This window comes from Saccoglossus kowalevskii, chromosome 15 (genome assembly GCF_978046115.1).
Source record: "Saccoglossus kowalevskii chromosome 15, keSacKowa6.1, whole genome shotgun sequence".
In the NCBI taxonomy this organism is placed as follows: Eukaryota; Metazoa; Hemichordata; class Enteropneusta; family Harrimaniidae; genus Saccoglossus; species Saccoglossus kowalevskii.
In genome coordinates, this window is record NC_140655.1 from 4350006 (window position 1) to 4365970 (window position 15965).

General features: G+C 31.9%; 1 protein-coding gene across 1 annotated transcript in view; it reads right to left on the bottom strand.

Annotated features, from left to right (window-relative positions):
• Positions 1-15965, bottom strand: part of LOC100370489 (uncharacterized) — a 117124-nt gene that overhangs the window by 64053 nt on the left and 37106 nt on the right. Inside the window, exons 5-6 of the mRNA XM_085508631.1 lie at positions 1426-1554; positions 1144-1266 (exon numbers count right to left, since the gene is read on the bottom strand). Of these exons, the coding sequence (XP_085364757.1) occupies positions 1144-1266; positions 1426-1554 (252 nt within the window). The remainder of the gene's footprint in view (positions 1-1143; positions 1267-1425; positions 1555-15965) is intronic.

Consider the following 15965-nt stretch of genomic DNA (forward strand, 5'->3'; position numbering starts at 1 on the left):
CATCAGAATTACGCATATGATGACGACTGTTGTCACACGATCCATGGCTGAATGTCTATTGAGATACTGAGTTTGTTTTGTGCTAGAATTCTATGCCTGATTCCGTGAAGGTATTTCAACTTTCACAGAATAAACATCAAATAGTAGCAAATTTATTGCCGACAGATCACAGAGTCTATTCAATATATACTGTTTAGTAAAACTGTCACTTTAGCAGAACTTTGTAACAGAGTATCAAATGATAGTAATGACATCACATTTATAAACACAGTTACAACTTTAATGAACAGACATCAGTTTCTGAGTAGATTTGATAATCTAATCACAGGTACATGTGGAAATCACTGACCAGAAGCTAATTATAAGCTGATGTAATCATTTATTTAGTTGGTCACTGCTCAGATCCCCTAATTTCATTCAAAACAATATTTTTTTTTTCCATTTCAATTCAACAACCTGACATTAAATAGACACAGATATTAGTACCTCAACATGTCAAGATCCAAAAAGTCTAATTAAACAATTCAGTCAACTCCAAAACTAATTATTTTTCATGGTCTAATTAGTAAAATGATTACAGTCAGGCAATGTCAGTAATTGAAAAAAAATGACATATGGGAAGTTATTTGTGAGTCAAACGACTACCCATCCCCATGAAGACTTACAAAGTTTCTGAATGAAAAATTCGGAAAAGTACAAACTTTTCACTAATGCCCATATCTAGTGTCATTTCTTATTGCAAATTTGATGCAAGCAATATGAAATCAACCTTTACACCCCTCCCTGTGAATCGAACACTTACATTTCCCATATGTTGGTTTTAATCATCAACAGTTACTACTGTAAGTGTAGCATGAGATCTACTTTCCCAAAAAATTAATTCCACATTATTTTTTCAAATATTTATCATATCTTTGATCTAAATTTGTTTTTAAATAGTAACTGAATAGAATATGCAAATTATCTCATTAATTATGCATAGATTTTTTTATATTTTCAAATAATATATGAACAGGTGTAACATAATGTTGTAACTGATATCAGATATAGAATATATGCAAATTATCTCATTAATTATGCATAAACTATGCTTCTATCCACATACATATTTTCAGAATGAGACTTTAATAATGTTCTACCTACCAACACAGGACCTTCCATCAGAATGAAGTTGTTGACCTGCCGGACAATCACAACGATGTCCTCCCCCTGTATTGAAGCAGGTAGATTGACATCCGCCATTATTATTGTTACATTCATTGGAATCTATGGAGGAAACAAGCAACATACAGACATATAAGGGTCATGTTACAATCGATGACATCATATCAGCAGTGCATGCAGATGGAAGATTTGTACTTCAATCATCCAATGTACAACAACCATTACAGATCATGTGACACTAATTAGCCAATTAGAGCTCACCTTCACAAGTTCTTCCATCAGATGCAAGTTGAGACCCAGCTGGACATTTACAATAGAAACTGCCAATTGTATTACAGCAACTTGCACCATTCCGACATCCACCATTGTTAATTTGACATTCATTTGTATCTGTAACATAGAACAAGACATATTTGCTTGAAATGGTACAATAGTATTGTTAAAATGAAATGCATCTTGGTATTGTTATTGAAATACATATTTACATTTTTATAGTACAGAAATAGTACAAAAATTACTGTATAATGATTTGTGGCTCTGATATGACACTTAATTTTTGGAGGTTTTTTCATAATATTTCAACATGTTCAATACAATTTATGCATTCTGCATTCATTTGGCCTTAATATACACATCAATGGTAGGGTGGGAAAAACCAATACTACGAAATATGTGTGTGTCACTTAGGAGTAGTCATGCAACAACATCTAAATCTTAACTTTTTTACAACTAGAATTTCTTGCCCAAAATTTTTGCACTTTTTTCTTATATTCTTCAATATTTCTGGAAAAGAATCCTAATTTTGGAGCCAACAGACAAAATTTGAGTAAATTTTCAGTTTTTACTCAAAATATTTGTCTATTTTTGTCCAAACGTTCTAAGGAAAGTGCAGACTATAAACAGGACTATTTTATAAATTTGTGATGAAAAGAGGGAACTGGTGGTGAAAAGGTTGAAGTGTCTGAGACATAATATAGTGAAAACCTTAAAGATTAGAATATTAGATTACAACATGCTATTGTTAACAGCTAGTATAAAATACAAGCCAAGATAGAGATAGTATCAAAGGAATTAGCCATGGTACCAAGTAATCTGTCTTCCAAGTGTTGCTATAAGTCAGACCATGATTATTCAAAAGTACAGACACACTCACACACTTGACAAGAGCAGTCTCACTATGATGACAAGTTTGTACATGCTATAAGTTATTCAGATAACATGTATAACTCAATACTGAGTTTAAAAGTGGTAAAAAATGTCCCCATTAGTATTTAGCGGTGTTAGTTTATGACCTCAATCTCACTTCACAGTATGTAACTGTTTAACCTTTCAAAATTTAAACAATATGTGATAGCCCCCTCTATAGAGCTAAGTAGGAAAATGTACTCTGGTACAACAAAACCTCTCATAGTCACAGACATAGACAGTTTATACACAAAAGGTACTTCAGGATTCACAGTCAAAATCAGTCAATTTTGTTTTGATTCTTTGTCATATGATGAGATTGAGGAGGAAATAGCTTGGAATTAAGGCTTTCTATGATTCATTCACATTTCACTCAAAATTTACAAATTAAAAACTGTTTTCCACATTTCAGTTAATGTAGAATAGTTGATTCTGATTCAGTCAAAAAGCTCTTATCTCTCAAAAGTTTCAAAATTCTCCATAAATCCATGTATCACATACAGTTCTAATTATTTTACTGGATTTGGTGGAATGTAATCTGATTCTCAACACATGATAAAGTTAATTAGCATTGAAAATAAACCTACAATAAATTTGTATCTGTATATTTTGAATTTTTATTAATATATTTCAAAATGGTTACCAACTTACCAAGTTAGGTTAGTGCTAAGGTAAAGAGTATTCCCTAGAACCTTCTAACCTAGATACCCCCTGGTTAGTGCTAAAGTAAAGAGTATTCCCTAGAACCTTCTAACCTAGATACCCCCTGGTTAGTGCTAAAGTAAAGAGTATTCCCTAGAACCTTCTAACCTAGATACCCCCTGGTTAGTGCTAAAGTAAAGAGTATTCCCTAGAACCTTCTAACATAGATACCCCTGGTTAGTGCTAAAGTAAAGAGTATTCCCTAGAACCTTTTAACCTAGATACCCCCTGGTTAGTGCTAAAGTAAAGAGTATTCCCTAGAACCTTTTAACCTAGATACCCCTGGTTAGTGCTAAAGTAAAGAGTATTCCCTAGAACCTTCTAACCTAGATACCCCTGGTTAGTGCTAAAGTAAAGAGTATTCCCTAGAACCTTTTAACCTAGATACCCCTGGTTAGTGCTAAAGTAAAGAGTATTCCCTAGAACCTTTTAACCTAGATACCCCTGGTTAGTGCTAAAGTAAAGAGTATTCCCTAGAACCTTCTAACCTAGATACCCCTGGTTAGTGCTAAAGTAAAGAGTATTCCCTAGAACCTTTTAACCTAGATACCCCTGGTTAGTGCTAAAGTAAAGAGTATTCCCTAGAACCTTTTAACCTAGATACCCCCTGGTTAGTGCTAAAGTAAAGAGTATTCCCTAGAACCTTTTAACCTAGATACCCCTGGTATGTTCTAAAGTAAAGAGTATTCCCTAGAACCTTCTAACCTAGATACCCCTGGTTAGTGCTAAAGTAAAGAGTATTCCCTAGAACCTTTTAACCTAGATACCCCTGGTTAGTCCTAAAGTAAAGAGTATTCCCTAGAACCTTTTAACCTAGATACCCCCTGGTTAGTGCTAAAGTAAAGAGTATTCCCTAGAACCTTCTAACCTAGATACCCCTGGTATACCTCTTTATTTGCCTTTTAGTGGCTCAATTATAATAATTTATCACTTTAACAGACACATATCCTAAATGTGCATGATTATAAAGTCTAGTTCATTTTATAGATTATCCAGTAATGGTAAAATGCAAATAAGTTCAAAAACACTGGAGACCAACTTCTGAAGATCGACTCATTGTTATAAAACTGTCATTCAGAAAAAGAGAGCGTCAAGAACCTACCCATTAACAAATTACATGAATGGCTAGTACCAGAGGCATTGGAGCTATATAGCTGGAAATATGAATGGCTAGCACCCTGAGGTGTTGGAGATATATAGAGGAAAATATACAACACAATATACACTCACGAGGGGGTAGCACAGATAAAAAGAATGTCCCGAAGGCAAGTAAGGCACTCAAGTAGGTATACAGAGTACTTTACAATAGACAGAAAGGAATTCAGACTTCCTACGATTTTAGTCGGAAAACAACAACAAAATTAAGATATTTGCAGTGTGACAGATAAATATCGATACTGAGAATAAATCAAACATAAATATAAGAATTCTGATGATATAAAATGGTAGCAATGTAAGCCATATGATATTCATGTAAATATGCAAATATAGGCTTCATTGTTTCAGTGTACAGCAATAGAAATGTACATGTGATGAATTGGGTGGATTTCCAAATAAATCACCAAGACACACAATTTTGGATAACAGACACACAGGTAATCAATTATCATATGTTGACCATTTGATTAGATTTCAGGGCCACTTGGTGTATCTTGAACACTAATGGAGGGTTTCAATAACAGACACCATTGACTGGGGTCACACATTCTTTACAAATCAAAACCCTTCACTTGATTCTTCACACCCCGTAATAAAAAGAAGAGCCCCTTTAATAAAGACACCAGTTTTGTGTTGCGCTCTCTTTATATCTCATTCACACGAACAACTTCTTTCATGGCTGACATCCATGCCTACTTCTATTGCTCTTCTCTCCAGTTTTTGTTTTGTTTTCAACATCAAGTTTGAATTTCTTCTGAAAAAGCTTTTGACCTTAAACGTGTTAATTGCTAGTTTGCACGGGTTCCTGATCCGCTATACTTATTAGTTGTGGGGTATATTTCCCCGACACAACAACAGCAGACTTGATTCAATAGCTACTCAAGTTTAAAATAAAATTATACCAATTATCTAGACTTTCAATAAGAGGATTACAATCATCTGTGGTAAAGTGTTTCACCTGAATAAGTTTTGTCTAAAGCGTTCTTATTACATTTGACCTATGAGTTTACGATGGAGCAATTCCGCTGTATTAGTAAACTTTTCTTTTCTTCTGTTTTACCGCACAGCGTCAGCAACAGTTAAAGCAAAGCATCTATATTCAAGACCACCAGCAAGAAAGCCTGGGGAGTTTGTAAGTTCTTATACGCAGTAATAATGGTCTTATTAGCATATTGATAATGGTCTTATTAGCATATTGATAATGGTCTTATTAGCATATTGATAATGGTCTTATTAGCATATTGATAATGGTCTTATTAGCATATTGATAATGGTCTTATTAGCATATTGATAATGGTCTTAGTAACATATTGATAATGGTCTTATTAGCATATTGATAATGGTCTCATTAGCATATTAGTAATGGTCTTATTGGCATATTGATAATGGTCTTATTAGCATATTAGTAATGGTCTTATTAGCATATTAGTAATGGTCTTATTAGCATATTGATAATGGTCTTATTAGCATATTGATAATGGTCTTATTAGCATATTAGTAATGGTCTTATTAGCATATTAGTAATGGTCTTATTAGCATATTAGTAATGGTCTTATTAGCATATTAGTAATGGTCTTATTAGCATATTGATAATGGTCTTATTAGCATATTAGTAATGGTCTTATTAGCATATTTATAATGGTCTTATTAGCATATTAGTAATGGTCTTATTAGCATATTGATAATGGTCTTATTAGCATATTGATAATTGCTTAGCTTAATTTAACCGGCAAATATTTCATTAAAATAATGTAAAAAACTTACCCAGGTATGTTTAAAGATTTCTCAGATAAAAGTTATTCAAGGTGTTTTTCAATCATTGTACCTGACACATTTAGATATGAATGTATTTCATATTAACAATGACTGTTGGTGCAACATTTTTCCAACTTTTTATGATTTGTTCTATAATTTTTTTTTTTATTTAGGGCTGATTAAACATAACTTTTCATTGGCTACACATGGCTTGGTTCTTTTTTCTTGTGTGTGACTATAAACATGCACATTTATGAAATTATGTGACTTGAATATCTGGACTAGTATCAAATCATATCACAAAACATTGCATCATGCTATATCCATGAAAATATTCAACTCAGACAAACAGAAAAAGTTGCATAAAAATATGTTTTTTCTAAAATTGTATTCTGAATTCAGTTATTTGATGTCCAGTAAGTCAAAGAAAAAAATAGAGCAGAAGTTTTTAACACCAATAAAAAAAATTTGTAGATTTGGTCCAAAATGTACATTAAACATAAAAATAACTGACATTTGTGTTGATAAACATTGATTTTACCACGTACAATCCAATATGCTCTTCTAATTAAATCATGAGTACAAGTTTTGACCTGGGTGCAACATGCACTAATTACCACTGGTGACTCCTTCTATACCCTCAAATCACCAAGGAAATTACCTAGTTAAAGCTTGGTAATGTTGATATTTCCAACTGTCAAATAAGTTGCCATTATTTTTTATATGAGTCTCACTCGCACATATGTGGTGCAAACGCCACCGCCTATGAATTGGGTATATGATGTAAGCTTTTGAGAATAATGTTAAACTCAAATCTTCAAAATATATCTGTACAGGAATAAATATGTGTTTGTTTTAGTAAACTTAGTTTCTATAGAGATTCCAATTCCAGGTTATATGAACAGCTGGTAAAATTGTATTTATAGTCATAAAACAAAAGTGACCTTTTCAACTTTGTTAAACACTTTCACATAAATCAAGAACAAATATTTTGTTGTTGTAACCCCCTGAATGGAATGGCGCCCAGACAAGTTCACAGACTATCTAGACAAGTTCACAGACTATCCAGACAAGTTCACTGATATCAGCTACAAATACAAATGCAATGGATGACTGCTCAATGGAGTGTACACAGATTAACAATACAAACTAATAACGATAAAAACATAACAGGCTTTGAAAATGTTATTTTGAGTTTGAATTCCAAATGAGTACCTCTGTAACTTTCCATTCACTCTGCAAGTGTTTAACAAATACACTTTAGTAATAAATCTGTACTGGCAATTATTTTACTGATATTTTTCTTCAAACATTTTAAATATATTCCAGTCAAAAAATATACAACTCAATAGTGTTTAGTTGAAGTCTACTCACACCTGTAGTAGTAATCTGTTTTACAAGCTGTATGTATCTCAGCAGAAAATCATTCATGAATTCATTTGCAGCCACACTCACTCATGTTATTTTAAATGATCTATATACATGTGACACGTATAATTTTCAAGGAAATGGTACATAGGTGAAAGAGATAAAGCGGGCAAAATAGGAAATGGCCGCCAGTCTACCATCTTTTATTTGATTGGACAGATGGAGACTGAATCATATGTCCCTGTTGTGGGACTAATAAAGTGCAAGTTGATTAAGATTAAGATTACAATAGAGAATCCGAAGAGCACTCAACACAGGCAATGGGGATTATCTTAAGCTTTTAACCCAATTGAATTAACACTTGAGATCACTTGCTGCAGAATTCAGATTTTCCTGATAACATAATGTGAAGTGATGATGAAGCTACTTTAAACATAGATATAGATCTTAAAAAATACAGTATTTTTATGGTCTAGTATGCTTTAAATAATTTGTTTATTTTTCCTTAATCCCACTCAATGATATAAATTAATTGGTACATTGAGGTAGAAGACTCATTTTTTTTTAAAAGTTGGTTATAAATCACATGACAATGTTCATTGGTTTATTATGTATAATCATAGCACTTTTGTCCCATGGCACCATGAAATTCTTACAGTGACATATTTGACAAATTAGTCTTAAAATGTTAAAAAAATGTCCATTTTTAGAACAATTCAATAGAGCACAATGTTGCATTTTTTGACAGTTTTTAAAACCAAAATTTTTGAGATAAGTGGGGAACACAAACTGCACCTGATCCTTCACAGCCTACAATTTAAGATATAGCATATCATAATTATATCTCTGCCATAGCAACCTATGGTAAAAGTTTTATAATACTGCCAAAACTGAAACTACCCACTCAAATACAAGAATCGTTTTCTCAGAAATAAGGCCGGTGACCCCCCCAATAGTTTTTATTTTATTTTTAAAATGTTTTTTTTTTTTGTGCCAGGTGACATTGAATGTCACTGTTGTCTCTCCTGACTTTTTTTTTGTATGTGCAAATTGCAAGTGCTAGTGCTGAGACATAGTGCATTTTTGCCACATAAGTCATATTCATATTTGGGACTACATGACAGGGCTGTGTAGCCATCTTCCTATCAAATGGCAATTCAATGCACTATCCTGGCGTCAACCAGGCTCAGTTGAACACAAGCACCTGCGGACCTTAACAAAGGTTCCCCCAAGTCGGATTTGTTAGTGAATGAATCTCTGCCAGTGGAATTGGCCTTCCCATTGAGTCTATGGCACACTCACCCAGGGTTGATCTTTTTGATGTTCAGCCTAAGATAGGATTTGAACTTGGGTCTACCGATCACGAGCCTGATGTGACAACCACTGTGCTACCAGTGACCCCCAATATTGCACAGGAGTATAATTTTTTTTAAATGAAAATGAATTCTGGATATTTGCATTCATGAGTAGGTAATTAATTTTTGTCACATCGACTATTAATAATTTTCAGCATGTTCACATCTGTTTTTTGAGTCCCATGACTCTTAACATAATTAAATGAAAGAGAAAAACAGATGTGATGGTGTGCTGCATACAGTAACCTATATGTGGTGGATTTTAAACTCCCTTGAAATCAGTAAGATGAGGGCTCAAAACAAAGCTTAAATGCCATTACAATGTGCCATGACCATTTGCCAAAGTTTTTAAGTGAATCCGGGACCAAACTGCAATCATTTTTAATTTAGTTTAAAATAGATATACTGTTAATGTAACTGTAACTTCTGGATTTGCTCACAAGTAAATAGTTTACTTGACTTCACTTGATTCGATTTGTGATTTAAATGATACCACCATTTACCAATTTGTCAGATTCAAGGTTAACTTTTTTTAAATGTTAATTGGTCAGAAAATTATGACAAAGATGAACATAAAGATAGTTTGATAGAAGATGGTTGAATGGCATTCACCAGATACACTGGTCCAATATGAACAATCTTGTTGATGTCAACAATACAATGTTCACATATCCATAGAAACATGGTTGCACAGATTGGTGTACTCCCTAACCACCATGAACACTGCATTAATTTTGTTCTGATCAAAACTCATACTTTGTCGTTACATTAAAATTTTAGTAGAGCACGGTTGGTTGTGGAAAAATCAATGTGTTTAATGTCACAAATCAAATGGCACAAAACCACCACCATTCAACTATTGATAATAATATAACAACTGGTAGCATTATTTTCTTAACTTAGTAATTCAAAACCACAATTCCAGCAGAAACAGGAAATCAACTGTTTATGGACCCTTTCCTGAAGGGAGGGGCAAAGAGAAATTTGGTCTTGTTTTATCGGAAATACAACTCATATAAAGTATCATTCATTTGTTTTTTAACAGTTTGTAGGTTAGAATTACTAAATTTCAAATATTATTTGAGTAGTAGCACTAACAGTGATTGGGTTTAACCCTTTTACCACCATTTTTAATATGTGTAACTTTTCACAAATTAGTCCGGTTTGAATATTTGCTTGTTTCTATACAAGATATAGATAAAATGTGGGATATTTATCAAAATCTAAAAATAATTTTATATTCTGATTTGTCAGCTCAAAATTAATATCTAATTTAGGGAACAATATAGAAAAAGCTCAACCCTTTGAATGCTGGGAAAGCTCAACCCTTTGAATGCTGGGAAAGCTCAACCCTTTGAAAGCTGGGAAAGCTCAACCATTTGAATGCTGGGAAAGCTCAACCCTTTGAATGCTGGGAAAGCTCAACCCTTTGAATGCTGGGAAAACTCAACCCTTTGAAGACCAAAGTAAACTTTAGTGACTATTTACGAATTAAAATTGTTTTTCTCACATTTTGATCAAGACCTGTAACCAATAAAAATAATGTTTATTTGGTCCAAAATTAGACAAAAATACATAAAAATGTTGCATAAAAATGTTGATGGAAAAATTGTTTGTCATACAAAACATTAATTGTCAGTCCCATATTAACAGATGCAATTAATGACGCTGTTTTATCAAGCAATTACTTCATAAATGAAAATAACAGTAATTTGACTGATTTTGATATAAGATTTATGATTATTTCGTCTAAAGAATTACGAGTCGGTTGCCGAGAAATGTAATCAAAATTTGTGGTGACAAATGTGGATTTCATCAGAACTCATAAACGTTGAGTCAGTGACAAAAACATGAGTACATATAAAAAAAGTTTATTATTGCTATAAATTTACGATCATCCTTACTCCTTGTGGCCATAGCAACCAAGTGACAAAATTAGAAAGCTACGTTTCGTAACAAGTAGTTCACTGACTTTTTAACAATAAAATGTTTTATCATCTTCGTAAAACTGTTCTTTTCATTATCTGCATTCTCTGACATCAATCACAAAAAATAGTAGAATTCATTCTACAGGATTTTAAAAGTGATTGCTTTTCCATGTCAAGAGTAAAAGAGGTGATTAGACCTCTGTCAAAGCTTAGTCACTTCAAACTTCTTAATTCTCTCTAAACAGAACAAATATTTTCTAAATATTTTACTTTAAAACAAAAATAGCTTTTTTCCAAAAAAAACAAATGACATTTCATTTGCTAAGGTTGTGAATAAAGTGTTATTTACCTATTTAAAAAAGAATCTTTTTTTGTGTGTGTTTTCAGTGTGTTGGTAATATGTATGGATGTCTACTAAAACCTGATCAGGTCAAGGCATTAAGTTTTAGCAGACCGAAACATGATTAAATGATGAATATTTTTGGTGTTTATCACCAATTATGGACAAAATTAATAGAGGATTAATTGTGTACAAGTTATTGAGAAAACATTTTTTTTTTTCATTTTCACTGAATGAACTTTGAATTGCATCCAAGATATTGAAAATATTTTTCATGTTTTTATTAAATAGTTAACTAATTTAGAACAAAAGTGAATTGTCAGGTGACAAATCCTATATCAGCTGTGTGTGTCTACGATATGCACCTGAGACTAAAAACTAATTACACTAAAAACTAATTAAAATAATTAATTAACTGCAATTATTAAAATTTATAGATATTGCAGACATGAAGGAACCACTATAATCTCAGCTTATATTAAATATAATAATTCACTTGAAATTTATAGACATTTCATTTTGTAAATATTACAGTTATTATTATTATATTAATTCTTTCTCACTAGGGGATATAATTTTGTCACATAAAATTCATGCATATGTAAACCACTTTAATTTCAATTGGAAAATTACAAAATTCTATATCTAAGTATGACTAATTTTAACTGCTCTATATATTTTGTACTGTTGTTGAAAAATTGTTAGCCAAAATACAGACTAAATAAAGTATTGTGATTTATGAGATCTAACATGATTGGTCAGTTTAATGAAGTGTAATGACCAATCAGAATACAGAACTATTGTAGTATACCTGCATGCATATATGTTAAGGACCTCTATTACAGCTGTAATCAACATATGAGAATTAGTCTAAAATTCCATATTTACCACTCAAAGTTTTAGTATTTTTGAAGATTGTATATGATAAGAAAGGAAATAGAAAGTCTTTACTGCTAGTGAGTGATTTTAGTAATGATTGAAGTATCCTTGTGTAGAATATTTCCGCAAACTGGGAAACTTTGCAATAAAATCCTCTGAAAATCACAAAATTGTGTAGAAGCAAAAATTTTACTTCGGTTTGACTTTTTTAGACGTGGGTGACCCGTGTATTGCATGCTTAAAAGTTAATAGAATAGAGGGTAGGGTAAGTACGTGTACAATACAACATATTTTTATTTTATGTAGAAGAAGTTTTTATTTTATTTTATTGGCATATAACATTTACTATATTAATTTTTTCCCAAATATTTACGCATTAAAAATGACGTCACACATGATGTGGCGCCCTCTATTACAGATGTAATAAACTTATGAGAATTAGTCTGAAATTCCATATTTACCACTCAAAGTTTTAGTATTTTTGAAGATTGTATATGTCAAGAAAAGAAATAGAAAGTCTTTACTGATAGTGAGTGATTTTAGTAATGATTGAAGTATCCTTGTATTTTTTTTAAAAACTAGAAATAATTCATATTCATCATTATTATAACATGAAGCTGATGAAGCTGATATGAAGCGACAATTGCGGTGTATTTATGCTAGGGCAAATTTTATTTTACGAAAATTTATAAAAAGTTCAGAGTACGTTAAGTGTTTGTTATTTAGAACGTATTTATACAGTATATATTGTTTGAATGTTTGGTGTGATTATCGTACACAAATTGTGAATACTGTGCGAGTGGCTTATAATAACGCTATAAGATTGGTCTTTAGCCTTAAACGGGCTAGCAGCGCCAGTGGTAATTGCGTGAGTAGAAATATTTTCAACTTTGAATCTCTTCAGCGCAAGGCATTATATAACTTCAGTCAGCGTCTACTTACGAGCGATAATGCTTTAATTCGTACTTGTGTCAACTCTGACAGTTTTTTCTTATCCAAATTTTGAACTAATCTTAGACGTTGTATTTATTAGTGTTCGTGTTTGTTATGTATTTAATATGGGACTTTTTTGGCCTGAAATAAAGGATTAATAATAACATCTCATTAATTCGAAATGATTGGCAAGTTTATATAAAAACTAGACCAGAATATTAGGAAGGTTGGAGCTGAATTGAAGATTGTATGTTTTGTTTATCATAATTTAATTTTTATGGGGGTCATCAAGTAATTTTTTGAGATACATGAGTACAAACATCACGGAAAACTGTCAAAACTGGCATTTTTACAGTGCTTTCTATAGAAGGACGATTTCTTCAGATCTCAAAAATTTTCTTGGTGACATGGAATGAAAAATGAAAAAGTCATATATTATTATCAACATAAATCCTAATATTGTTAAAACATTTCAACAAATTGACATATATTTTAGTGAGTTTCCTTGGTAATAATGGTTTCTCATTTAATCATATATCTCGTATTGCTTTATAACACTATGGAAAGTACACCCTCACATGGGGGCAATAATTTCCCATATCAAACCTCACCTAGCATGGCCATTTTTTATCAAACAAAACAAAATGCATCATTTTAAATTACGTTGTAAGATCACACTGTGATAAAATTGTAATTACAACTACAGGAAATATGATAAAACTTTTATGGACTGAATACAGCATTTGCTGCTTTTGAGCATACGGCTAGACTGTTAGTATTTGTTAGTATACTGAATCAGCAAACAGCGAAGAGGTTTGCAAGAAATGCTGGTGCTATATTTCGTACATTTTTATGTTTTTCTATAATTTCTTAGTTTTTTTTTTTAGACTAGATAATAGTAATAATTTCCTATCAGCTATAAGCAACAGGTTTTTTGGGGAAAAGTGATAAAAATTGACTTTCCAGAGAGTTAAATAAAGATACTAAGTAAAGTTAAACGTTTTTCGGTAAACACAGTCTGAGTATAGTACCTGCAAAGTATCTGAGAGACAGATAAAAAGGCTGTCTTTGTGTGTGAAAAATAAATAGAGAACACCCTTGAGTATTATCAGTATGTGACTGCATCCATTTATCAGCAATGACATATACCAGTATGTCAAAATGATGAATCGTTAAGTAATAGTTACTTAGAAAACATCAATTCATTGGGGTAGGATAGGATATGCAATATTTACAATATTACTCATCGTAAGTATGAAAAATCGTTTGTAATCTGGCATCACAAGGCCAATCGGGCCACTTCTTGACAACTCTAATACTGTGCATCTTAGCATGGCCAATCAGGCGCCTTCAATTGACGACGGCACCTATACTTTGACAAAATTGGTATGTCAGATAATTTTTTCACTTGCATTAGCGATGACTAAATTTCTTGTTTAAAAAAAAATTCACTGTTACACAATTTGGATATTTCCGCAAACTGGGAAACTTTGCAATAAAATCCTCTGAAAATCACAAAATTGTGTAGAAGCAAAAATTTTACTTTGGTTTGACTTTTTTAGACGTGGGTGACCCGTGTATTGCATGCTTAAAAGTTAATAGAATAGAGGGTAGGGTGAGTACGTGTACAATACAACATATTTGGCCATGCCCACTTAGTAAAACACACCATATAGAGATAACCTTATCTGACCACTAGATTACGACTATTTACTGTTATAGCAGAGATACCTATAGTCATAATTGTTCAATACTTTTTAGAACAAACTTTGTATTTGGAGAAGATTTTGAATTATGTAATATTAATTATTAATATGATTAACTGTAATACATTCACAAAGCTGAAAAAATTACTAAAATTTATACCATTAGGTTGGTAAGTCAAATGAAAATTCAAATTGTGACATTTTTTGTATAAAATATAAGGTTGCAATTTAATCAAAATTCCTGGTAATACTAGATATTTTTCTCAAGTTAAAATAAACTTATATAACCTAGTACTATCAAGCAAGCTTGCACAAATAAATTCTGGATCAATTTTTTTATTTTCAATTTTAAAAACCTGAAACATTTAATAATCCATAACATAATTACTTATCAAATTAACTAATCAATGAAAGAAAATCTTGAAGTAGCTATTATGACCCAAAATTACCAGGAGATGGAGTGATGAGTCTATTAAATATATTATTATTTAATAATTTATAATAATAATGATAATTAAATACTTAATAATAGCAATGACAAATTGCTAAATAAAAATACCAACAAGTATAGATAAACAATAATAAAAAGATACATGTAGTTATCTGACTGTCAGTGTATGAACTTCCAACCTTGTTGATCGTGTACCATGCTGCGATACGAACACAGAAATCAGACAAAACCCTGCTTTACCAAACATATTTCTAACATGACCAATATACAAACTGACCCTGTTTTTTGAATTCATCTTTTCGTGCCACATACAATTTGAAGTCGGGCCTTATAGAATTTGAAGTAGCACCGATATAAAACAGAAAAAAAAATGTTTTATTGAGGTTGTTCTGACCTGACAACCCTTAACACGATAAGAAAAAGATAAGAGACAATACCGTGCCAGATGCAACCACTACTTCTGTCTTGTCAGGTTCTATCAATCCGTGCATAGCGTACAAACTATTTATTGCCTCAAACTATGCATAAACTATTCTTAATTGAATTGAAATCATTTAATTCTTTCATAACAGTATGCAAGTACTCAAGTTTAACAGCTCCACTAATTTGTCTTCTTCTTCAAATAATGCATTTACTTTGATGACAACTGGATTACCCACAATGCATCACATGAATACCCAGCCAGACAAAACATTTAATAGGTGTCACATGAATTTCTCAGCCAATCAGTAACCAGTATAAAGTTTATGGTCAAAAGCACATATTATACAACAGAGCATGAGTCCTTACAATCAAGGGCTATTCATAAATAAAGTTACAGTAGTCAGTCCTTGGGATTGAACTATGGAATTATGGGATAGCAATGTCACATTGAACATAAAACAGCACTAATAACTTCCAGCTTACAAGATCTATAATTGTTATTATGATGTAAAGTTATAAAATTAAACAAGAATGATATTATTCAACAGTAGAGGGTCATAACTAGCTGGGTCATCATAACCTTGGTAGCTAATGAAAACATATATGTGAGCTCCACAC